Source organism: Bufo bufo, chromosome 7, assembly GCF_905171765.1.
Source record: "Bufo bufo chromosome 7, aBufBuf1.1, whole genome shotgun sequence".
Lineage (NCBI taxonomy): Eukaryota > Metazoa > Chordata > Amphibia > Anura > Bufonidae > Bufo > Bufo bufo.
Genome location: NC_053395.1, coordinates 209,986,123 through 210,012,745, shown reverse-complemented (window position 1 = coordinate 210,012,745; position 26,623 = coordinate 209,986,123). Strand labels below are relative to the sequence as shown.

Below are 26,623 nucleotides of genomic sequence, written 5' to 3'. Positions count from 1 at the left end.
GGATGTGGCCCGATTATTGAGGTCTCTGTAGCCAATTAGACCAATGGACTGATAAAATTAGGAGATTGGTATGTTGATTTTGTGAAAGACACTGACCCATGTACTCATATGATCAGGTCAGTAAGAGCAAGGATGCCTGAGAGAGGAAAGTGCCAGGGGGATAAAAGGAATTGAACATCCTATATTTGGTCAGATAATGTAATTGATAACAGCAGTGGAAGAAGAATGTTCTGACCTTGTTGGAGGCAGTGACTGAGTGAAATATTAGTAAAATATAGAGTGCATGGAACAGAGGAAAGTGTAATGAAGGGTTCAAGTTTAATCATATCTTTGCAGTGAGCTCTATTACTAAATAGGAAGTGAAAAGTCTATATAGTAGTGAAGTAATAGGATTGATGACAGCAGCTGGAGAAGAGAGTGTTGATCTTGTTAGATACAGTGACTGATTCGCATGTGATATATATTAGTAAAAGATGCATGGAACAGAGAACAGCGTTGTGAAGGGCTCAGGTATAAAACAGACCATAATTAAACATATCATTGTAATTAGCTCTATTGCTGAAGAAGAATATGTTGATTTTTGTGGAAGACAGTGACCAGTTATGATAGAAGAAGGCAATAATCACTTAAACAAAAATGCAAGCATGTTCATCATCAAAACATCTACATAAAGCTACTTTGCACATCTTTTTATTCAGTGCCATATCATGGTAGGGAGCACAAAAAGTGAAGAGGTGTAAGTTGAATTTGTAGGAGATGGTGATAGGACAGGTATAATAAGAAGAAAATACATTAAGAGGAATTTAAAACTTCCACAAGAAAGTCCTTTGTACATAACCTTTTATTTGTAAAAATAATTTTTATGTGTAGGTTTGTGGGCAACGCTTTAAAAAAAGCCTCGTATTCCGGTAATGTCTACTTCAGCATTCACATTCTTGTATTAAAAGCTGACATTATTTAAAAACTGAAACAAAAGGCAGTCGTGGGATACGTATAATAGTGCAAATTTGATTCCGTGCCTGAAATGTCAGCCTGGAGCCTTTGACTTTTCTTCAGGAATGAAAGAGGCCATTGGTCCCTTTCCTGAGAAGGGTCTTTGCACTTATTCCTTTATCTCTCAAATGTAATTCTTAGCAGCTGTTATATATTTTTTACTGTCGTTTGTTTGACAGGATCCAGTTATAGGTTCCGATGTCTGTTTAAAGAAACAAAGCGGTTGTTGGCTTAAAAAGTCCCTCTCTGCCTGTGTGATCAGCTTGTTCCCAGGGTTTTGCATAGGGTTTGCCAAGCAGAGGGACTGACCTTTTGTAGCAAACACTTTTTCATTTCTAAATGCTCACTTTGATTTTTGTTCCATTTTCATGCTCATTCCAAACTGTTTACAGCCCACGAAAATGACTGTGAATTATATGTTTATGTAATAGATTCCTTTTGTGGTCGCAGAGGAATGTTTACTTTCAGCAATTAGTTATCTTTTGGTTAGATTACAGTGACCTGAAGAAAAATTTTTTTACTTAAATTATTACCTTAACTGCTTTATTATGATGTTGTATTTCAGCCGGGAAGTCGGGGGAGCCTGTCTTGTACCCAAAGACTTCCTCAATCTTTGTTCTCTGTGATATACTTTGCTCCTGCGCTTCGGGTAGTTTATTATATAGCACTTCGGCATTATTTACTGAAAGACTTCCTATAGACTGTTGTATCGGACATCCCTCCCATCAACCAAAAACATTGATTTTACAAAAAGAGTTAGGTCAGGCATCTACAGTATGGTCACCATGGTTATGCACCAATAATATTGACTGCTTTATTATTTACTAGAGGTTTATCACATTCTGCTTTTAATGTGCCTTGGTCAATTTCAGGTAGGGCGTAAGGACTGGGGCAGCTTTTTGTGGGCCCTTGAACAGACTTTTTACTAGGCCCAGGAGTGTGCTTAGTCTTAAAGGGGTTGGCCCATCTGGGACAATGAAGGGGGTAGAGAGCACATTGCACATGTGTGGGGTACTCTCCATTAATCTTTATGGGAGTCCTAAAAATAGCCAAACAAGCACGCTTGGATTTTTTTGGATGACCCCTAGTAGTGAATGGAGAATGCACCGAGCAAGTGCAGCCGCATATCCATTCACCACTATGGAGTCAAACTCCCATAGTGCACTGCTAAACATAGGCTACTCTATGTTCACTTTGGGAATCCAATTCTGGAGATAGGAGCATGATCACACCTAACTGAAATTGGAATTTCCGGAGTGATATGCCATCAATGTCCCAGATGGGAATACCACTTTAAGCTGCCTATACACATTAGATAGAAGTTGGCTGAGGGTTGAACAGCATGAATGAGGGAATGATACAGACTAGGGATCAGTGTTCATACTGAAGAGGAAATTTCAAGTTCAATTAGTTTTAAAGTAGATCTTCGGATGGGACGAGTTGCTTATTGTAAAACTGTATGTAATAATTTTTGTTATTCTGAGGCTTTGGAACAGATTCATTTAGTCATGTGTTTTTGGGGGCAAATTACCACTTGGAATTTTTTTTTGGTCGATCAGGAAAAAAAAATGCTGTATTTCACCTATTTAGGTTGTTTGTTTTTTGTAATAATAACAATATGGTGGCTCTTTGCCGCAATCTGGATTTCCCGATATATTTTACTATTAAGGGAGAGCAAATCAGTTTGGACCGAAGCGAGTTCAGTCCAAACTTTTCTATTTTTTGGACGGCAGATGAACCCGAATATTTTCAGGTTGGCTCAGACAAATCTACTAAAACTGCGTGTAGTGCCATCTTAGTGTACATGTCGGCGGGAAAATAAGCACAAGGGGAGGAAGAAGGGCTCTAACATGACCCTGAGAGGAAGTGTGGGGGGGAGGAGGCTTGCCCTGATTGACTCCCTGGCTGACAGACGATCAGAATGCCATTCTGTGCTGGGCTGTGAATGAGTGGTTGGGTCTTATAGTGTTACATAGTTACATAGTTAATAAGGTTGAAAAAATACATAAGTCCATCGAGTTCAACCAAGGAAAACTGCCAGGAAAACTATTTTAGGGAGCCAAGGAGAGTCAGAAATTATTCAAGCTTATTGCCAGGGAGAGTGAAGGAAAAGGCTAGGATTCTAAAGAAGAATTGTTTGTGTTATATAGAATAAGGACAAGGAGAGCAGTTGATAGACAGGGAAACAGGAGACAGGACCTGTGGCTGTGTCTGCTATCAGAAGAGCAGGTACAGCACTGCAGACCTGAAAAGCAGCTACCTTCAAGCGAATATTTTCACCCTCCCCCCCCCCCACCCATTTTCACAGAACTCTTTTTTTTTTGTTGGGTTCAATTTAATTAATCAGCATATACTCTACTCCCAAAAAGTTAGAGAAAAGCCAACACCAGTGCTGGGTATACCCCCACAAAAATGTCAATGTCTTAATAACTTGTCCTGTGGCCTTGAAAATCAATTACAGCTTGATAATGACGTCTCATGCTGTTCACAAGTTGACTTATTGTCTGCTGAGGCACGGCATCCCACTCTTCTTGTAGGGCGGCCTTCAGGTCATTGAGGTTCTAGGGTACAGAGTTACGAGCCACTACACAGCGACTCAGCTGATCCTATAGGTTTTCAATGGGATTCAGGTCTGGAGAAAGTGCAGGCCGCTCCATTTGAGGTCCCCCAGTCTCCAGCAACCGTTCAATAATGATGCGACCTCGATGATCTGGCGCATTGTCGTCCATGAAGATGAAATTAGGCCTGTGTTGTTCATGCAGAGGCACAATGACTGGATTAATGATGTTATTCAATGAGTATGGGCTTGTCACTGGATCATTCACAAAGTGTAGGGCAGTTCTGTTTTAACTAGACACACCTGCCCACACTGTAACACCACGACCACCAAAGGCTTGTCTGGTGACAACGGTAAAACAATAAGAAGGTTAAGTAAAGGCCCATACACTACTATGGGTGCCCACATTTGGCAAAAAAGATATGATTAATGCTATGTACATTAGCATTCACTTTACAATCCGCATCAATTGTACCCTGCTACAGTAAAGTACATGTTCCAAAACATGGTAATATGCTGCAATCTCATTACTGACTACATATAAGACATGAAAAATCTGCACCAAAACTGAGACCAGTAACTAGCTTCAGAAAGGGAGCAATAGGACAATTGTTGTATAGCTCGGTCAGAATCCTCTCAGATAACATGGTTGTTAAATTCAAATATGGAGTCACTTTTAAAAGTCACATAATTGTTGATATTATTCCACAGATATATTTAACGATCTTGTAAGACTACCATTAAATTAGGATTGAGCAAGCTAATTAGTTGTCAGCTCTAAAAATTAATTAGTGCAAAGGTTGCAAAATGTAAAATGTAGTCCGTTCAGGAAAAGCCACTCAGACAGCAAAGCACAGTAATTAGTGTTTTTCTGCCCAGCCCCCCGGCAGGCAAATTTGCATGAATTGGGGCATTTCTGTTAATCTGGGGGCAGAGTTAGAGGTGTGTAAGGCCACATTCACATCAGCGTTCTTTACTTTCATTTTACTCCGTTATAAGAGCTGAACAATGAATAACGGAAGTGCCAAATCGGTGACATTAGAGACTGAAACGGCACCCATTGACCATAAAAGAGTCAAGTTTGTCATATGAACTACCATTTTACTGGACAAAATAGAGCAGCAAGCTGTGCTCTTTTGTCCTATATTTTTAACAGGAAATGGGAATGTGACCGTTGCACGGGGTATTTGGCCTTGATAACATGAGGTTCTGGAACATGTACCCCCAATGTCAAATCTGGGCCCAAGCCTATGGAAAGGCAGCTTCAAGATGCAGCTTCATTCTCTAGTTTATTGGTAAGGTATATCTAGCAAATTGTCTAGTAATATCTGTACACTGTGTGTAGGGGAATCAAGAGAAGGTTTTGTACAGGGCATCTTCTACTCTGTAAGTACTAGATATTCCTGTACAGAATAAAAGACAGAATTATAAGTATAATAGATTAGAGAATATTAACTGCATAGCTACAGATAGATTTCTATTGTCTATAGATGTAGCCATGGCAACTAGAATGTGCTGTAACATCCTTTGTTTATAGTTTGTGCACTCAGAGACCTACCTAGAAGTGGGAATTTATCAAGCCCTATGTCTACAGCATTCTGGCTTCACAAAGTTGTCGACATTAAGGCTTTCTGACTTTGCAAACATTTGCTCAAACATTTTGCAACATTTTGCATTTTTAAATCACTCATTCCAGTTTTGGAAAGTGGGTATGGTTAGCCTGTCGAGCTGAATTAAGCCAGATGTAACAACTGTGACTTTTTAAAAAGTTAGAAAAATTGTCCCAATCTTACTTTAGTAAAAGGGGTAGCGTAGAAAGGGAATTAAAGGGTTTCTACCACCTCATTTGGACCTAATTAGCTGTCAGACACTAGCGATCTGCTAGTGTCTGATCTACCTAACCATGCTATTCTAAGACCTTTGTGTGCAGCCGTTGCACAAAAAACCCAACTTTTATTGGTATGCAAATAAGCCTCTAGGTGCTATGGGGGCGTCTTTTCAGCACCTAGAGGCTCGGTCTACTCACCCTGTATTCCGCCCCGCTCGTCCCTCCAGCCCGCCCATCTCTAGATTGCCAGCCTCCATCTCATCCATCTGCCTTATTCTCGCGCCTGCGCCGTGTGCGTCTGTATTCGGCGCAGGCGCAGTGACTGTCTGACCGGCCGGGCGTCGTCTGTTCGGGAGCGAAAAAAGTGTCACACATGTGGTATCGCCGTACTCAGGAGAAGTTGGGCAATGTGTTTTGGGGTGTCTTTTTACATATACCCATGCTGGGTGAGAGAAATATCTCAGCAAAAGACAACTTTTCCCATTTCTTTTATACAAAGTTGGCATTGACCGAGATATTTATCTCACCCAGAATGGGTATATGTAAAATAACACGCCAAAACACATTGCCTAACTTCATGTGTGACACTTTTTTGCAGCCTAGGTGGGCAAAGGGGCTCACATTCCAAAGAGCACCTTTAGGATTTCACAGGACATTTTTTACACATTTTGATTTCAAACTACTTCTCACACATTAGGGCCCCTAAAATGCCAGGGCAGTATAACTACCCCACAAGTGACCCCATTTTGGAAAGAAGAGACCCCAAGGTATTTCGTGATGGGCATAGTGAGTTCATGGAAGTTTTTTTTTTTTGTCACAAGTTAGTGGAATATGAGACTTTGTAAGAAAAAAAAAAAAATTTAAAAAAATCATCATTTTCCGCTAACTTGTGACAAAAAATAAAAAGTTCTATGAACTCACTATGCCCATCAGCGAATACCTTAGGGTGTCTACTTTCCGAAATGGGGTTATTTGTGGGGGTTTTCTACTGTCTGTGCATTGTAGAACCTCAGGAAACATGACAGGTGCTCAGAAAGTCAGAGCTGCTTCAAAAAGCGGAAATTCGCATTTTTGTACCATAGTTTGTAAACGCTATAACTTTTACCCAAACCATTTTTTTTTTTACCCAAACATTTTTTTTTATCAAAGACATGTAGAACAATAAATTTAGAGAAAAATTTAGATATAGATGTCTTTTTTAAAAAAAAAATTTACAACTGAAAGTGAAAAATTTCCGTAAATTTCGATTAATAACAAAAAAAGTAAAAATGTCAGCAGCAATGAAATACCACCAAATGAAAGCTCTATTAGTGAGAAGAAAAGGAGGTAAAATTCATTAAGTTGTATGACCGAGCAATAAACGGTGAAAGTAGTGTAGTGCAGAAGTGTAAAAAGTGGTCTGGTCATTAAGGGTGTTTAAGCTAGGGGAGCTGAGGTGGTTAAACAACATATGATTTTTGATACTCTGCTAGCAGTTGTCTATACTGAATGTGTCTGTATATGGCCACCCAGTGGCGGTGATGTGAATTGCAGTATGTTTACGTTATGAGAAATTGGAGTACTGGGTAAAATGTATTAATGTTAAAAGGTGGACACATCTGTAGAGGTAGAGTTGGACCAATAGTAGTCTGTAGGCCACGAATACATTCGATCCAAGTCACAGATACGTAAGCCGCGTGAAGCTTTATTCATAAAAAGGTTGAACATAAACTAGCACAACTGGGAAAAAAAACTTTTGCAGATAATTTTATATTCTTGGATGACACCTCAGAATTATATTTTTCTTGCCTAAAAAAAATTATTTTGCAACTATCACAGACTAAATTGCATTAGTCTATTACAAAATGTTGTTTCACTGTAAACACATTCTCATCAATTCATTATGAGCTGCGTACATCCCAAGAGGCTTTTATTTTAACATGACAGGAACAACAGAACAAGAAAACATAACAAACAATAAAGTAGCTGAATTTAATCTACGGGACGCCAACATTTTTTACCCTTACAGTAAATACTGAGGTTTTACTAACTTTCCTAAATACAGTTTAATCATAATAAAGAAAAAACATCCAACTTTAACAAGGTTTTAAACCAATTATTATTATTTTTACAAAAATCTGATTAATAAGGCAGCGAGGAATAGATAAAAAAATTGCTTCAAGAGTTTTACCATACTGGAATCAGCCAAGGTAGAAATGTTCAATTTCCCTTGCTGCCAAGGGCTGTTGTGTGCATCATGCAAAGAAGGAGTGCTATTTTGGGGGTGAGTTGGTTTTACAAACCGGAAATTCTCTGGTTCCAGCCTTTAGTAAGTAAAACGTTTTAGCCTTAACAACCAGGCTGTCAAACATGACCACTGAGCACTGTGCTCAGTGGACACAAGGGTAAACATAGCCTGCCAGAAGTTACATCACACCTATACAATTCTCTTCCACTTAACTTCTTGCCACACATTTACCAAATACTATTGTTATACAGGGTGGGCCATTTATATGGATACACCTTAATAAAATGGGAATGGTTGGTGATATTAACTTCCTGTTTGTGGCACATTAGTATATGTGAGGGGGGAAACTTTTCAAGATGGGTGGTGACCATGGCGGCCATTTTGAAGTCGGCCATTTTGAATCCAACTTTTGTTTTTTCAATAGGAAGAGGGTCATTTGACACATCAAACTTATTGGGAATTTCACAAGAAAAACAATGGTGTGCTTGGTTTTAACGCAACTTTATTCTTTCATGAGTTATTTACAAGTTTCTGACCACTTACAAAATGTGTTCAATGTGCTGCCCATTGTGTTGGATTGTCAATGCAACCCTTTTCTCCCACTCTTCACACACTGATAGCAACACCGCAGGAGAAATGCTAGCACAGGCTTCCAGTATCCGTAGTTTCAGGTGCTGCACATCTCGTATCATCTGAAGGCAATCGTCTATGCTGTGAAGATACGAGATGTGCAGCACCTGAAACTACGGATACTGGAAGTCTGTGCTAGCATTTCTCCTGCGGTGTTGCTATCAGTGTGTGAAGAGTGGGAGAAAAGGGTTGCATTGACAATCCAACACAATGGGCAGCACATTGAACACATTTTATAAGTGGTCAGAAACTTGTAAATTACTTATGAAAGAATAAAGTTACGTTAAAACCAAGCAAACCATTGTTTTTCTTGTGAAATTCCCAATAAGTTTGATGTGTCAAATGACCCTCTTCCTATTGAAAAAACAAAAGTTGGATTCAAAATGTCCGACTTCAAAATGGCCGCCATGGTCACCACCCATCTTGAAAAGTTTCCCCCCTCACATATACTAATGTGCCACAAACAGGAAGTTAATATCACCAACCATTCCCATTTTATTAAGGTGTATCCATATAAATGGCCCACCCTGTACATTGGATAAATAACCATGTATTCATAATACACTACCCAAAAACAGACCATAGCATTGGATGAATGACCTTTAAAATGAGCCATCAATATCAGAACAGTGGGGTTTGACTCTCTGACTCCCCCATCAATCGAGTGGCTAAAGGGGCAGTGGCATTTTGGCAAGCACAGCGGCATCCCCTTCATTGTTTACTAGGCACTGCTCCAGGCACTTGGAAGCAGCTGTAACAGATGTTGCAGCTCAGTCCTATTCACTTTAATAGGGCAGAGCTGTAGTGCCAGACTCAACCACTAGGGGTTGTATGGCGCTGTGTCAGATAAACATTCAGGAGGATAGGCAGTGGTGCTTTATAGATCTCTGGAGTCAGCTGATCAAAGCTGTGCCAGCAAGTAGACCCCCACTGTCCTGGGGATAGGCCATCAATAATAAAGAAGAACTCCGAGAAACATTTTTATTCTCTGACCTTTTAGAAAGTTGCATGATGTAAACTGTATTAAAGGTAATCTTCTTACTATTGATTGTATTTGTGAGTTATCCCCTCCCTTCTGATCCTCAGCTGTGTCATGTGACCAGCGCTCTGATTTCCAACTGACACCAACTTCCTGTTCTTGTCAGTTGGAGATCAGAGTGCCGGTCACATGACACTGCTGAGAATCAGGAGGGAGGTTATTATTCACAAATACAGTCACTGGTGAGATTACCTTCACTACAGATTACAAAATGCACCTTTCTAACAGGTCAGATATTTTTTTTGTAGGAGTGTTTCTTTAAAGTCCTTATACCTTAAAGGGCAATGGGGCCATGCAGAGGTAGCAGCACCTTAGCCTTGGTTGTAACATAAGTAGATAGCACTAGATGGAGGGCCATATAAAAAATGTTGCATTGGTGACTAAAAACGATTCAGATTATGGCTTCTGACCATATGCCACTTCTACTTACTCATTCTGGCCAAACCATGGTTACAATGGTCCACGTCCTTGCGCCTTATGTGGCCTGGATTTACGGTGACCACAAAATAATAACAGAAAAATAAACAAGTTCCATGGAAATACTGTTTAGTGACATTGGCATCGTGCCATACATATTTAAAAAATTCAAAAACATTTGTTAATGATAACGGGCATTTAACGAGCAAGTGAATTGCTGCATTGCATTTAATATATCCACAAATGGAACAAGTATTTCCGAAGCTTCACTTTATATGATGTGACTGAAATGTGACAGTTGTGATTCATGTCATGCCAAAATCTGTAATTCTGATTTAAAGGCAAAATACTTATTTTCTGTTTCCACTTTTCAGCTACAAGCTATATAAAGTATTGTAATGGGAGAGGAATAATGAGGTCACATTGCTAAACAGCAACCTTACACAAATACGAGTGAATCCTGGGAATGCTGGGGTACATAGCTGTAGACTAACTTCCTGTAATAAGTCTTACAATGAATAGTCACAGTTTTATTGGCAGATAGATTGCACTTCTGATATCTATGGGATATTATATTCAACAGAACTGGCTTCTGTAGGATTATCCTGTAAGGATCACTTCTCAGCAGTCATCTCATTATTATTACAGGAAGGATTACATTGACAGATGAAACATACTGTATATTGATAACACAGTATTCACCATTTTTAGGCCATGTTCACATATGTGTTGTGAACTCCGGCAGTCCTTTCTGGCGGAGGAACAGACTGCCGGAGTTCACTGGATACCACCGTGCACCGCCGTATCCCCATTCACTGTAATAGTATCCGGCCATATATACCAGCTTTCGGCCGGACTAAAAATGCTGCGTGTAGCCAACATACATGCTGTTCACAGTTCACAGTGCATATGTGAACGCAGCCTTAAATGGGTTGGTCGATCTCATGCACTGGGGACATATCGCTCGGGTATGCCCCCAATATCTGATAGGTGTGGATCCCAGAGGTAGGACCCACACCTATCTCTAAAACAGAGCCCACAAAGAGAAGGAGAGAGGACTGCGCATGCATGGCAGCCCTCCATTTATTTTTGGAAGTCACATAGAAATGAATGGGAAGCACACTGCACAAGCGCGACCACAGCTCCAATCACTTCTATGAGGCTGATAGAAATAGTCGAGCCAGTGCTTGGTTATTTTTTTTGCAGTCCCATAGAAATGAATACATGATGGACATGCATGCACAGTCTGCTCTCCTTCTCTTTGGGGGCTCAATTTTAGAGACGCTTAGGCAATAATCCCCCCCCCCCCAAATCATAAACAGAAAATAGTAAAAGTGATACATTCCCTTTAAGTAATTTAATATTTAATACACTTTAATACTCCAGCACCACTTTGACACTTTGGATGTTTTAGAAATGCTTGTTAGATGGGGGTCCCACCTCTAGAACCCCCACCTACTGGAGGAACAGGGATCTTCTGGCTCCTTATCTGAAAACAAAGGTGGCTGACATGCATGTGCGTACCGGAAAGAGATGGACATGCAGACCACACTTTTCCCGACCGGTAGTGGTCACGCGATGCTACGTCTTGGCTGAGAAAGGCTCCTGTTCACTTGTGAAAGCATACATTGTTTAATGCCTTGGATTGTGCCCAGAGCTAATTCTAGCTAAATCGAATAGTGATGAAGTGGGGGCCATGTTCCTGTCCAGAGGTCTGACCATGACATTCACTCATACACATGCTAAACATTATGTAATATTCTCAATTATTCCTTTTTCCAATGTTCTCAGCTGGTATTACCTTCTAATAAAGGATTAAAAGTTTGGTTTGGCCACGTTTCCATCCTTCCCTGCAGTCTATGGTTGTTCCTAGCGAGTCCTTTGAACATCATCCACCTTACACAGTGTAATAAGAACATTTTGCTTTGCCAGGTTGGTACTAGACCGTGCAGAGGAGAATTGTACCATTCCTACCAACCACCATTTCCTTCATAACAGTCTTGGACAGAAGTGGTCAGAAGTACCATACATTTCATTTTTGGATGCTCTTTGTCTTCATTGAATGTCAACGTCTTTGCGTTTCATGCTTTTTTTTATTTATTTTTTTGCTGTTTTTAGACTAAGGTGCCTTTTAAAGTTGTTTTTTTTGAAAAATGTTCACAGAATCACAAGTCTGGAACTTTAAAGAACGTTCTCTCTTCAAAGTTACACTTGGCGTAATTGTGTTTCTAAAATAATATATCTGAGATTCAACAAGGGGAATGCGGTCACAAAGCTGATGCCCAAACCCTTCATTTTACGTTGGTTTGGCTAAGCTTGAAAAGTTCTTGGAGAGGAGAACTGTGGCTCGTGACAATTATAACTTGGGGAATATTTCTGAGGATTTAGATATTGTATAGAGACGTTGTGAGATGCTAATCAGTCAGCAGAGTGTGAAACACAAGGCAGGTCCCAGCTTCGACACACAACATTTTTGTATTATGCTAAAACTTTACATGGTGGAGGTGCCCAACATTTTGAGAATAGAATTAGCTCCTAGGGATAGTGTTTCTCCTTATGGAAACATCATCTGGCATCGGGGGTCTCGCAGGCAATGCTTTCTGGGAAAATGCATGCAAATTAGGTCCCCTATGGAAGGATAAAAATTGTCTCTTTTTCGTGCCACCTATAGGTAGCTATCCTGTACGTCAATATCTGGTCCATGAAAAGTCCTTGAAATGTGACTAGGGATTTTAGCCAAACCAGAAAGCTACGTCAAAGACCTCTCACCCAGTTAAGCAGTACCCTGCTCTGTACGGACATGGGCCAAGAACTCCAAACAAACTGTCTGGAGATGAGTGTCTATTCCTCTCAGGATAGACTCTGGTTTGGCTCAAATTTCTACTCATATTTATTTGCTTAAGATAATAGTTTTACAGCCTGAATATCAAATTAAAGATGATGTCTCAGTAAATTCACTGATATACTGTATGTTTAGGATATGCCTCACTGTTCGATTGATGGGGGGCTGACCACTGTGACCCCTGACGATAACAAGATCAAAGTGGCAGCTGTACTAGGACATTATTGTATAAATTTATCTCCTGACCAGCATTTTTGTATATTACAGCCCATATTCCAGCCCAGACTGAATTCATAATTCTAGAAGCCTCAGTGCAGAAATCTCTTGGTGTTCTTTTCAGGCTGAATGTCTGCACTGAGCTTGTTCTGGCTATGGGAAGTGTACCAAAACTAACTTTCCTATTGAATTTAAAGCTTAATTAAATAGCTAGGGGTGTATCAAACTACTAGGCTTGTGAATGGTTTCCAGCACAACCAGCAAAATTGTGAATGCAGTTCTGAAGTACAGTATAATTCAGGCTGTAACTCAGGATCAGTACAAGATACAGTATGTAATGTATGTACACAGTGAGTGCAGCTCTGGAGTGTAATACTGGATGTAACTCAGGATCAGTACAGAATAAGTGATGTATGTACACAGTGACTCTACCAGCAGAATAGCGATTGCAGCTCTGGAGTATAATACAGGATGTAACTCAGGATCAGTACAGGATAAGTAATGTAATGTATGTACACAGTGACTGCACCAGCAGAATAGTGAGTGCAGCTCTGGAGTATAATACAGGATGTAACTCAGGATCAGTACAGGATAAGTAATGTATGTACACAGTGACTCTACCAGCAGAATAGCGATTGCAGCGCTGGAGTATAATACAGGATGCAACTCAGGATCAGTACAGGATAAGTAATGTAATGTATGTACACAGTGACTGCACCAGCAGAATAGTGAGTGCAGCTCTGGAGTATAATACAGGATGTAATTTAGGATCAGTACAGGATAAGTAATGTATGTACACAGTGACTCCACCAGCAGAATAGTGAGTGCAGCTCTGGAGTATAATACAGGATGTAACTCAGGATCAGTACAGGATAAGTAATGTAATGTACACAGTGACTGCACCAGCAGAATAGTGAGTGCAGCTCTGGAGTATAATACAGGATGTAACTCAGGATCAGTAAATTTTTTAGAGATGATGTCCACATTAGAATTGTGAAATGGTGCTTCAATGCGAGCTATGGGCATATCCTTAAAGGGGTTTTCATGGACCAACATATTGATGACCTATCCATATTGAATGTAAGAGGAGCTGCTGCACCCAAGAATAGCCACTACACCCCATTCACTGTTTACTTCCAGAATCAAGGCTGCGGCTAACAGCTGATTGGTGAGGGTCCAGGTGTTGGACCTCCACTCATCTGATATTGTGGTTGCAAATCAGAGCTTATTCCCATTAACACAGGCTTCTGCTTGGCCATACTCTTATTATATAAGCACTATTAGCCAGTGACCAGTACATGAATGTGTGCAAGAACAAAAATAACTGCAAAGAGACTTTTTTCCGACACCCAGGAACCCAGCCGATCTGCAGTTTGAGAAGGTACAGGCACTTGCATTAGTGTTGCAGCCGTCTTTCTGCTTACCCAGCACAGCGCCGTACATTGTATAGCGGCTGTGCTTCATATTGCAGCTCAGCCCCATTCACTTTAACGGAGCTGAGCTGCGTCCAGGCCACGTGATCGATGAATGTGACGTCAAATCCACTGGGGAAAGCAGAGAGAAGGCTATGGCGCTACTGCAAGTGCCGCTGCCTTCTCAAACAGCTGATTGGTGGGGGTCGCGGTTGTCGGATCCCCACTTATCAGATACTCATGACCTATTTACAGGATGGATCATCAGTTAAAGGAAAAAAAAAGAAAAAAAACTCTTAGAAAACCCCTTTAAAGACATCCTTGAGGTCCTTCTGTTCTGTTCTATTTGACCACACAAAGCAACGGATAAATATGAATATTCCTGCGTGCGACTATAATTCACTTTCCTCTAGAATATATCTTAAAAAATGTAAATGCGATGTTACGCACGTGTTTTTTTTCTGCTTCCAGATCTTAATTGTAAATCAAAATATTTCTGTTTTAATGCAAATGATTCAGATGTCATCGCTCACCAACACATTATCCATTGTGCTATGTAATAGTTATAAATATGCATGTGTTTAATGTGGCATCTTTATATCATGTAAAATCTGTTAATTCTCTTAATCTGAAACAATATAACAAGAATTGGGAGATTTTATTTTATTTTAGGTAATGATGCCTGGTATAAAGCATGGGGGATTGGAAGCCTCTGAGTATGGCTGCCATGAGCTGAGGCTAGATGCCTCCAACCTGTGGCTCTTCAGCTGTTGCAAAACTATAACTCTCAGTCTGTGGCTGTGAGGGCATGATGAGAGTTGTACTGGGGCCCCACTGATGTAGCATACAATGTTATTCACATGCTGTAAAATGTTGGCATCACTTTATGATCGATGGGGGTCTGACCATCTGGACCCCTACTGATGCTGAGAACAAAGGGTCTGCAGTACCGATTTACTGTAGCACGGTGTCCCCATCTAAGTTTTTCCCTACATAGCGACTCTCCTGGCAACTCGGCTGCGCAGGGGACTGCAGCTGACCTCATTCACTTGAACTGGGGTTATGCTGTAGTGGGTTCCTGGAAAAATTGCAAAAGTAACTCAGCGCCAAAGTAGCACACCAGCCCCTTCACCTTTCCAGAGGTTGTACCCCCACTGATCATAAAGTGATTGCATATCCCAGCAATGTGTCTCCGTCCCCTTCAGGGGCACTGTTCTGGAAGCCCCACCTTTTGGGACTTTCTCCTATCTGACATTGATGGCACATCCTATTGATATGTCGTCCATGTCTGAGATGGGCCGACCTCTTTAAATAGCGCGACTTGGATACGTCATAGGTTTGTGTAGTGATCAACCTCGTAAGTCTAAGGCCTCATGCACACGACCGTTGTTGTGTTCCGTGTCCGTTGTTCCGTTTTCCGTGATTTTCTGCGGCCCCATTGACTTTCAATGGGTCCGTTGAAAACTCGGATGATGCACCGTTTGTCATCCGCGTCCGTGATCAGTGTTTCCAGTCCGTCAAAAAAATATGACCGGTCCTATTTTGTTCACGGACAACGGTTCAAGTCAATGGGTCGGTGAAAAAACACGGAGGCACACCAGATTGTTATCCGCGTCCACGTCCGTTTTTTTCCTATCATTTGCAAGGCAAACTTGACTTAAATTTTTTTTCACTTTCCTTCATGTCTGGTGATCCTCCGAAAATCAAGGAAGACACACGGAAACAAAAACGGAAACGGATCACGGAACAACGGAACCCCGTTTTGCGGACCGTGAAAAAATACTGTCGTGTGCATGAGGCCTTAGGCTGTTTTCACACAGTGTTTGGTCAGTGATGTACATCAGTTAGGGGTCATTCAGGTGGCTGTATGTACGGGTCTGCATCTGTTTTGCAATTTTGCGGAACGGGTGTGGACCCATTTACTGTATTTCAATTGGACCGCAAAAGATGCGGACAGCACAGAGTGGTTCGCATCTGTAGTTCTGTTCCGCCTCTCCGCACATAATAGAGAGCGGGGATGCCCAACTTGCGGCCCTCCAGCTGTTGCAAAGCTACAGCTCCCAGCCTGCCCAGACAGCCTACAGCTATCAGGGCATGTTGGGAGTTGTAGTTTTGCAACAGCTGAAGGGCAGCAGGTTGGGCATCCCTGATATATGTCCTATTCTTGTCCGCAATTGAGGACAAGAATAGGCATTTCTCTATAGCGCTGGCTCTATGCGTTTCGCACAATGCGCAACTCACACTGCCGGTATCCATGTTTTGCGGATTCACAAGTTGTGGACCGCAGAACACTTACAGCCATCTGAATGAGCCCTAATTGTGAGCCAAAAACCAGGTGCAGGTCAAAAACACAGGGCACGGGCAAAACTTCCCATTACACCTTATGTCTGTGTAGGCTTCACCCCTGGTTTTGGCTCACAGTCACTGATGAAAATCACTGATCAAACACTGACCAAACACTGACTGCGTGAAGGTGGCCTTTACTATGTATCCTATCTCACTTTACACTATCATGTTTCTGTTGTATCAGTAACATACTCTACTTTTCCTTCCAGGTTTAGACGCAGATGGTTTATACAGAGTCAGCGGGAACCTGTCAACGATACAGAAGTTGCGATTTGTTGTGAATCAGGGTGAGTTAATCCTCATGTATACAGACGTGTTTTGACTTTTCAGTGATGTAGCCTTGTTATTCCTGGAATACAGACTCTCATTCTCTTGTTCTTTCTCAAAAAAAAAATTATTTTTTTTTTTGCATTGCAATTTTTGATCAATGTTTGGATTCTTGTATTCAGCCTTTGATGATAATGTCCGCAGCTTATCTGGAAATGAAAGGAAGAAAGTTTAGTGGCGAGCGTTTGAACTTTTCTGAGGAATAGTGGTCACAGGGGAAGACATTTCCTGGAAATTGATGATTGTCTTGTAGAGCTGAAAGCCCATGGCGCAGGCTGCTCAGTCATTAACTGCAGGAAGTGCCCATCCCATAGGTCAGTCCAGCTATTGTGAGAATTCTCTGCCAATTAGACCCTCCACCACCAGATGATGACCTCAAGCAGCATGTTCTCCCTATATGGCCACTGAACGACTAAACAGTGCTATTCAGTTCTGTGGCTTTTCCTTTGTGTGGTTCCTTATGAGGTTGTGGTCACTTTACACTTCTAAATAAGCAATGTTTCCAATAAGGACTTCCAATTGGTGGCTTATCTGGACCTGAAGACTTTTATGATACTTTTCTTTCCAATTTACAATTACTAGCTATTGTGTTTCACAATCAAATATAAACAGTTGGGTTATTGCTGCCTAGTTGTATGCTAAAGTAGCCTTTTGTATATCAAATTTTATACGTGTGATAGTCACAGTGGTGGAAGAGTATACCTGACCTAAAAATATGCCAACCACAGGAACCAATAAGATCCAAGGATTTTTAACCTTTTTTTGTGCTTATTGACCCATGTTCAAGACAGACAATCTGCACTAAAGCAATGTGAGAGATGAATCATGGCCAGCTTTACATCTATTATGATAATCAAGAAGTCCCGACACTTTGCTATCTTTATTTAGCAATTATTTTTATTGTTATCAAACAAGGACGTGTTTCGGCCCGTCCTGAGCCTTTATCAACCAATGGTTGATAAAGGCTCAGGACGGGCCTGTGAGGAATATGGATTATTATTTACTGTCAGCTATGTTCCCACACCAGCCATCTGCTGTCAGATAGCGGGGGTAGTGAACTCCACAGAGGGGGCCTGATTCAAAGCCCAGCCATATGGAAGAGAACCTTTAGCAGGCAACAGTTGTTTACAATTTCTCAACTCATTCAGCCAGCCAGGAACCCAGCTAATGGAACAGGAAAAACCTCTCTGCAGGGGTTTAGGCCATTCCCCAGTTCAATCTAAATCATCAGACTTTCTGGAACTGGAGATTCATAAGGAATTATGAATCACCCGTCCATCACAGGCATAAACCAGATACATATTTGGGTCCCTGTGGCCACGATGAACAAGTCCGTGGTCACAGTTGGCAGGTGGAATGCCAGGGAGGAGATATACACATATCTCCCCACAGAAACCCAATAACGGTACAATGTTTGGACTCTACTGGTAGCCGGAACCCAGGCGGACCCATTGGTCCTAGAACCACCTCCCTGCGACATTCTGGTCTGGAGCCATGAGCCCTAATCGGTTTTGTGGCTCATCTGCTGCCAGCCCAAAAGAGGGGGAGTGGACCCCTCCCAGAGGCCAGGAGGGGAGGGGCCAGCTACGGGTTAAAAGGCCAGCAAGCGGGCGTGTCTTTCTCTGAAGGGAGGTCACATTGTGCCATGTGTTAAGAGGGACCTGCAACCAGCTGACATCACTGCCTTCCATGTGACTACAGCTAAGAACTCATCACAACCCAAAGGACTCATATACCTGGTAAACTGTATATATTTTCTGAGTATATTGTGTTATGTCTAGTGTGCCCTTAAGGTAATTAAATATATAATTTAATCTTGTGCTGTTCTGGTATCTCGATCACGATTCCCCATGTCCGTGTTTCGGCCTAGTTATATGCTACTGCAGGTTTCTCACCCTATATAATCCCGCTAGTGGACCGGGCTTATATCAAACGAGAAACTGGTGGCAGTCTTCCCGGGCTGAGGAAGCGTTGTTTCACTGGGGCAGTGAAAAGGCTCCCTCCGCTTGTTGGCTCTCTGTGCCCATGTGGACAGGAGGAGTCTGTGAACACTGTGCTGACCTTACCTGCTCTTCAGGGACGGCGTAACGTCACCTCTTGGTAACCAGTGACCATACCGTATCTCATGAGCTCGACGTGTGGTGCGGTATTTGTCACAGCCGAAACGTGTCCTTGTTTGATAACAATGAAAAATAATTGATGAATGAAGATGGCGACGTGTCGGGACTTCTTGATTATCCTATTTGGACTTTACCTGCCACGTGCACCGCTACAGCCTACAGCAACCACTTGTTATATTTTACATCTATTATGGACCTAATGCTTAGCTCTTATGGGGAATTTATTAAGACCAGCGTCTTAATAAGCCCTTGCGCTGACGGTGAATCTGCCAAAGTTATGAAGAGGCGCCGGCCTCTACAAAACTTTGGCGTATCCAGCACCAGTCTAAATGTAAGACAGCTTCCTTGCTGACTTACATTTAGACCATTTTATATGACTAAACGAGGCCCATCTCCTTCCTCACCAATCCCAATAGACATGGCATGAGCGGGGGAAAAGTCGCAGATTGCGGTGCAAATAACCTTTGAGCCACAATCTGCGCCAGAAAGACGCCTAATATAGGCGTATTTCTGGATAGTGAATGACCCCTTTTAATTACAATCTCCATTAATGATAAATGAATAGGTAGATCTATCTATCTATTTATCTATCTATCGCAGGAAAATGGCAGCACTCTCTATAAACGAGGGTGCCAGCATATGGGATCTTGAGCCAAAACCCACATGAATAGATAAAAGAATCTGAAGCACTCCAGAAGGGTAACATGCAAAATACTTTTATTCACCCTTGTAAAGGCAATGTTTCAGTCCTATCAAAGGTCCTGTCCTCATTCTTTATGTGAATGAGGATGTCCGTGCACGAGGCGTGTGACCTAGTCCTAATGGTGAGCCTAAGCTCCTCAACTTTCCAGTCTTGGCCACAGCCCTTGATGTACGAAGCCTTCATTAGCATAAAGGGTTAAAGTATTTTATTCTCTAGAACGCCACAACCGATTTTCACAAAACGGGCATAATTTTAATCAGCAGGATCAACCCTGCCCGACAGCCTATCTTGTTCCAGGGGGTTGATCCTTCCGACTAGCGTTCTTTAAGAACTACCCTGTGTTTCCTATCACTGAGCCAGTTGCTAACCCAATTACACATATTTCCCCCAGTCCCAGATGATCTTCTTACTTTATCGTTAAGAAGTATATTTATTATAGTTTACTTGTTATATTCTTGTTATTTGCGGCTGGATATGATTTCACTGGAATTTCAGTCCTTCAGACGAGTGCTGCGGTGCAATATTCTCCTTTATTCTTTTCCACGGGGTGTTTTCTGCACGAGGAGCCATTGATTATAAACTACATGGTTTACGTGAGATAAGATTATCTTACAGCGATGATTTATATTTTCTATTAAAGGTCTGAGATCACATGACCAAAAGTAAAAGTCGCCGCTACAGTTTTTCAGAACTTTTATCGTGCCTTTGCATTGATTGAGTGAGCCTTTGTACATTACCACATTCCTGGAGTATGTTTCGCACGAGAAGAATCATTCACGTTACTGGGGATTGCAGGAAATTGCTCAAATTCTATTTGTTGCTGCATAACTATATATTTGCAAAGAATTATGTATCTGCTCTATAGCAAGCGCAACAATGGAATTCCATGCATCATAAACTATAAGTCCTCGTGCACACAGCCACATTTTGGGTCCGAGCCCAATCCGCATTTTTTTATGGATTGCACACAGGCCCATTTATTTCTATGGGAGCAACAAAAGTCATCTTTGTCCTGTCCGCATCCGTGCGGACATTCCGCAAATTGAAGAACATGACCTATTGTTGTCCGTTTTTCAGACAAGAATAGGCATTTTTTGAATGGGGACTGCGGAGGATGCACAAAGCCGGTATCCGTATTTTGAAGATCTGCAGTCTGCAGACATTAAAAGGGCAATGGCCGTGTGCATGAGGCCTAAAAGAAGTCAGGATAACCCTGTCCTAGGTGAACCCGGCAGGCTCGGGACCAGTTAGTAGGGCTGACAGTGCCCGATTTGTCCGGTATTTTGCATTATAGAGTCTAAGACTCTGATGGCTAACCTCCAGCACCACTCCGGCTGTGGTAAAACTACAACTCCTAAGATGCACACTTGCTTGGCTGTTCTCAGAACTCCATAGAAATAAATGGAGAATGCTGGGAGTCGTACTTTCACCACAGCTGGAGTGCCGGAGGTTAGCCATCACTGGCCTAAGAGAAACAGATTGCATTGGCTGCATTCTTACCCAGATATTGGATACTTGCCAATGTTACAGTTGGTAATTTAGAGACAAATAGACCCTGCCCCCTAGAAATGCCCCCAAACTTGGCAGGGAGGCACATTTATGGGTGAGGCTTACATACAAGCCCTGCCCTCTTTCATCCTGTGACAGCCGAATTTGGGCCAGCCCCTGATATTCGAAACTGTTGGCAACCATGTGTCATCTCTCTTTGTGCTAGTAAGCACAGGAGGCATAGGGGGTGACACAACTGTGGGAGGGGGAGAGGAAAGGGCAGGGAATTCTGGGTAACATATGTACTCTCTGACTGAGTGCATATCCCAGAGGTTTCAAAATGCTTGGCTACGGTTACAGCTCCTCTGTAATCTTAAAGGGTTTGTCCAGCTTACAGATATTGATCAATATCAGATCGGTGGGGGTCCGACACCCAGCGCCTCCACCGATCAGCTGTTTTAGGCAGCCATGAAGCCATTTGCCTTCTGCTTCAACTCTATACACTGCCCCAGAGCAGCAGATCATTAGGGGTGTTGGGTGTCGGACCCCCATCAATCTGATATTCATGACCTATCCTAAAGATTCCTTTATCTGGACAGCTTATGAACTTTAATGGGTCAATGCTCTGGCACTTGCATTGGCCACACATTCTTGAGTGTTCCTGTCAGGCTGCTCAGCCATGATGGATTATCGTAGGCAGCCGTGTAGTGAGGACAGACCCCCCTTAGACAGCTCTGAAAGTGGTGGCAACCAGTCCTGCTCAGGACAGTTTGCTAGAGGCCATTTCAAATCATTCCCGGAGAACCCTTTTAATGATTGCACATATCTTACGATACACAATGGTTGGCTCTGCCTGCCTCCACATGGCAATACAGGGCAAACTAATCTTGCAGTCTATAAATAATACTTGGCTACAGGGGAAATTCTATTTCAGTGCTTGGTTGAAAGCTTTATGGGTCACATCACATCCATTTAGGTCAAAAATATCTTTAAAGTGCATCTGTTAGGTAAATATGCCATGAATGGGGAATATATTTTAGCAAGAGGTTTGTACTCCAAGTAGTAAAAATGGCAGAATATAATGGACTTATAGTTATGAGGTTGGTGTTTTCTTCAGGAGGGCGTTCTCCTTGTCCCCCCCCCTCTCTCGCCGCTACGGAGGTGACTGACAGGTTGATTTGTATACGTGCATACGCAGAGAGGAGCTGGAGGTGCTTTCCTCAAGAACACACTGAACTGATAACTGTAAGGGTGCAGTCACATGATTGTATTTATTTTGCCTTCCACAAAACGCAGATCTGCAAAAAAATGCGTATCGGATGTGCAGCAAAAATATGGTCCTTTGAATTATGGCTCAGTGGTTAGCACTGGTGCCTTGCAGCGCTGGGGTCCCAATTTGAATCCGACCAAGGACAACATCTGTATGGAGTTTGTGTGTTCTCCCCGTGTTTGCGTGTGTTTCCTCCAGGTTCTCCGGTTTCCTCCCACACTCCAAAGACATAATAATAGGGAACTTACTTTGTGAGCCCCATTGGGGACAGCGAGTGTGATAATGTCTGTAAAGAGCTGCGGAATATGTCAGCGCTATATATAAAAAAAAAAATAATAAGGCTGCTGTTTTCTGTAATTGCTGCAGGCAAATGGCACACTTTGGGCTGTTTCAGCTTCTGGGTGTACAGATTCCATACAGCAGCCTATTCAGCTGAGAGATCCACTTTAAGTTGTCCATTTTGGCCCAGTCCTGTACATTTTGTAATATCTGTGCCTCTATCTGGTACTGCAGCTCTTTGCAGCCCGGTCTCATTCTAGTGAATAAGACTGGGCTGCAATACCAGACTCGGCCACTATAAAATGTATGGTGCTATGCCAGGTAGGCAACGAAGATAGTGCAGAACCTAACAGTTTGCTGCACCACCTTCAATTAGCTGATCTATGAGGGTGCCAAGAGCCAGACCCTAAAATACTTTGATATTGATGGCTTATAATAAAGATTGGTATCAAAGTCTCGGAAAACGCCTTTAACCGCATACACCTGGAGTGTTCCTTTAAAGGAAATCGCGAGATATTCTCCCTATTAGGGCTCATGCACACGACCGCATGTATTTTGTGGTCCGCAAAAAATACGGTTGACGTCCGTATGCATTCCGTATTTTGTATAACCTAATTAAACAGTACTATCCTTGTCCGTAACGCGGACAATAATAGGACATGTTCTATTTTTTTGCAGAACCGACGTACGGAAACAGAATGCACACGGAGTAACTTCCGTTGTTTTTGTGAACCCATTGAAATGAAAGGTTCCGCCAAAAACAGACACGGAAAGAAAATACGTTCATGTGCATGACCCCTTAGAGCATACAGTATTTGTCTAATTGTAGAAATTCCTAATAATGCACCATATGTAAATCATGGAAAGCATGGACGTCCACTTATATTACTGGGCAACTTGTCATACATAATTTTGCAACAGCTGGATCAGTGGGGCCCCATAAGCCAAGCACCCGTCTTCTTTACAAAACCCCCATGACCTATATCTGTCTCAAGGACCCACAATGGTTTATCAAAACCAGAGAATTCCAAAAACACTCATTTTCAGTAGCTCATTGTAAAGCTTGTTTTGGCCTGGTTAGAATGGGCTGGGTTTCAAGTCTAAATCAAATTATGAAAAAACCCTAACAAATGTCAATCAGCATGAAATATCTGAAAATATTTAGCTCAATTTCTTTCTACACAAATAAGCCGACATACAACTCTGATTATTTCTAGTGGAGCCACACGCAGTAAAAACTATGAACAATCTCCAGATATGTATTAACTAAATTACACATTGAAATAATGTAATAATAGAGAGAACACGGCGTGATTAATTATTGCAGAGTAAAATTTACAATAAACCTGTCTTGATGGGTTCCTCAGCGACGCAGTATTACTGTCTGTGCAGTTGTTTAACAAGAACTTAATTGAAAAGATAAGTGAATGCACATTTAAAAGTATTGTTAATTTCCTTTATAATCACCCCATCCTTCAAAGTATTGACAGCACCAGGCAAAACCCTTTCTACTTTAACGTCTACTATTTTCCATATGGGCATCATAAATTATAGAGTTTTAATTGGAAGATTTATGGATTCAATCTGAGAGAAAATATTTTTATATTCCCGATGTCTTGGTAACAAATGACATGTATTTCTTTATTTGAGCATTGAACAAAAAAATATTTGGGTTTGAGTACTTAGCCTTGAAATAGGCCAAAGGCCCAGCTTACCATTTTGCGCTTACAACTTCAATACAGACCTATCTGTCTCCATGGTTACAGACTACAAACAAGCCTTGCGTAGTCTGATCTAGCTGACCAGTTAGTGTCCAATGTAACAAGCAACTATTATCTCCCGAATTAGGCAAAAAAAAGCCCAATTCGTTACTGTTTTGTTCCATCATCCTCGATGTTTGTTTGGCTGCAGCAATGTATTGCCCATATGTTCCACGTTTCCACTGCAGCCAGTCACTAGCCTCAGCAGCCATGTGCCAAATACAAGTGAGGCCAGCGACTGGCTTTGTCCAAGGTATAATATAAGCATGTAATCGCTGCAGGCAAGAAGCTGAGAGTATTGGAGTTGTTGAAGCTGACATTTGGTACCATATATACAGTCATGTGAAAAAATTAGGACACCCTTTAATAGCATGTGTTTTTTTGTAACATTTTTAATAAATGGTTATTTCATCTCCGTTTCAACAATACAGAGAGATTAAAGTAATCCAACTAAACAAAGAAAACTGAAGAAAAGTCTTTTCAAGATCTTCTGTAAATGTCATTCTACAAAAATGCCTATTCTAACTGAGGAAAAAGATAGGACACCCTTGCCCCTAATAGCGAGTGTTACCTCCTTTGGCTGAAATAACTGCAGTGAGACGGTTCTTGTAGCCATCTACCAGTCTTCGACATCGGTCTGAGGAAATTTTACCCCACTCCTCAATGCAGAACTTTTTCAGCTGTGAGATGTTTGAGGGGTTTCTTGCACGTACAGCCCTTTTCAAGTCACCCCACAGCATCTCAATGGGATTCAAATCTGGACTTTGACTTGGCCATTCCAGGACTCTCCATTTCTTCTTTTTCAGCCAATCTTTGGTTGATTTACTAGTATGTTTTGGGTCATTGTCATGTTGCATGGTCCAGTTCCGCTTCAGCTTTAATTTTCTAACTGATGGTCTCACATGTTCTTCAAGCACCTTCTGATACACAGTAGAATTCATCGTGGATTCTATGATGGTGAGCTGACCAGGTCCTGCTGCAGCAAAGCAGCCCCAAACCATGACACTTCCACCTCCATGCTTCACAGTTGGTATGAGGTTCTTTTCTTGGAATGCTGTGTTTGGTTTACGCCAAACATGTCCTCTGCTGTTGTGTCCAAATAATTCAATTTTGGACTCATCTGTCCAAAGAACATTATTCCAGAAGTCCTGGTCTTTGTCAACTTTATCTCTGGCAAATGTCAGTCTGGCCTCGATGTTTCTCTTGGAAAGCAAAGGTTTCCTCCTTGCACACCTCCCATGCAAGTTAAACTTGTACAGTCTCTTTCTGATTGTAGAGGCATGTACTTCTACATCAACAGTAGCCAGAGCCTGCTGTAGTTCTCGAGATGACACTTTAGGGTTTTTGGAGACCTCTTTTAGCATCTTGCGGTCTGCTCTTGGGGTGAACTTGCTGGGGCGACCAGTCCTGGGCATGTTGGCAGTTGTTTTGAAAGCCCTCCACTTGTAGACTATCTTCCGGACAGTGGAATGGCTGATTTCAAAATCTTTTGAGATCTTTTTAAATCCCTTCCCAGACTCATAGGCTGCTACAATCTTTTTTCTGAAGTCCTCTGACAGCTCTTTTGCTCTCACCATGGTGCTCACTCTCACTTCAACAGTCAGGAGCACACCAAACTAAATGTCTGAGGTTTAAATAGGGCAAGCCTCATTCAACATGCAGAGTAACGATCTACTAATTATGTGCACCTGGTGTGAGATCTGAGCCAATTTAAGAGGGAATACATGTGAGGGTGTCCTATCTTTTTCCTCAGTTAGAATAGGCATTTTTGTAGAATGACATTTACAGAAGATCTTGAAAAGACTTTTCTTCAGTTTTCTTTGTTTAGTTGGATTACTTTAATCTCTCTGTATTGTTGAAACGGAGATGAAATAGCCATTTATTAAAAATGTTACAAAAAACCACATGCTTTCAAAGGGTGTCCTAATTTTTTCACATGACTGTATAATTTTATTATTTTATCTCAATTGGTGGTTGGGAGAATTTTTTGAAATATATATTTTTTTTAAATAAGTCAGACAACCTTTTTACTACACACACAGGAAGTAGAGGCACCTACGGTAGCGGAGAACAATTACTAAAGCTTGAAACCATAATACAGTAAATACAGTGCAAATGTCAGTGCTACAAAGTAACAAATGAGCATTTACCGTACATTATTCCCCCAGA

The 26,623-nt window shown here is 41.7% G+C and overlaps 1 protein-coding gene across 1 annotated transcript in view; it reads left to right on the top strand.

Moving 5' to 3' along the window:
- ARHGAP15 (Rho GTPase activating protein 15) overlaps positions 1–26,623 on the top strand; it is an 842,137-nt gene that overhangs the window by 570,366 nt on the left and 245,148 nt on the right. The window contains exon 12 of the mRNA XM_040440262.1: positions 16,717–16,794. Coding sequence (XP_040296196.1) covers positions 16,717–16,794 — 78 coding nt within the window. The remainder of the gene's footprint in view (positions 1–16,716; positions 16,795–26,623) is intronic.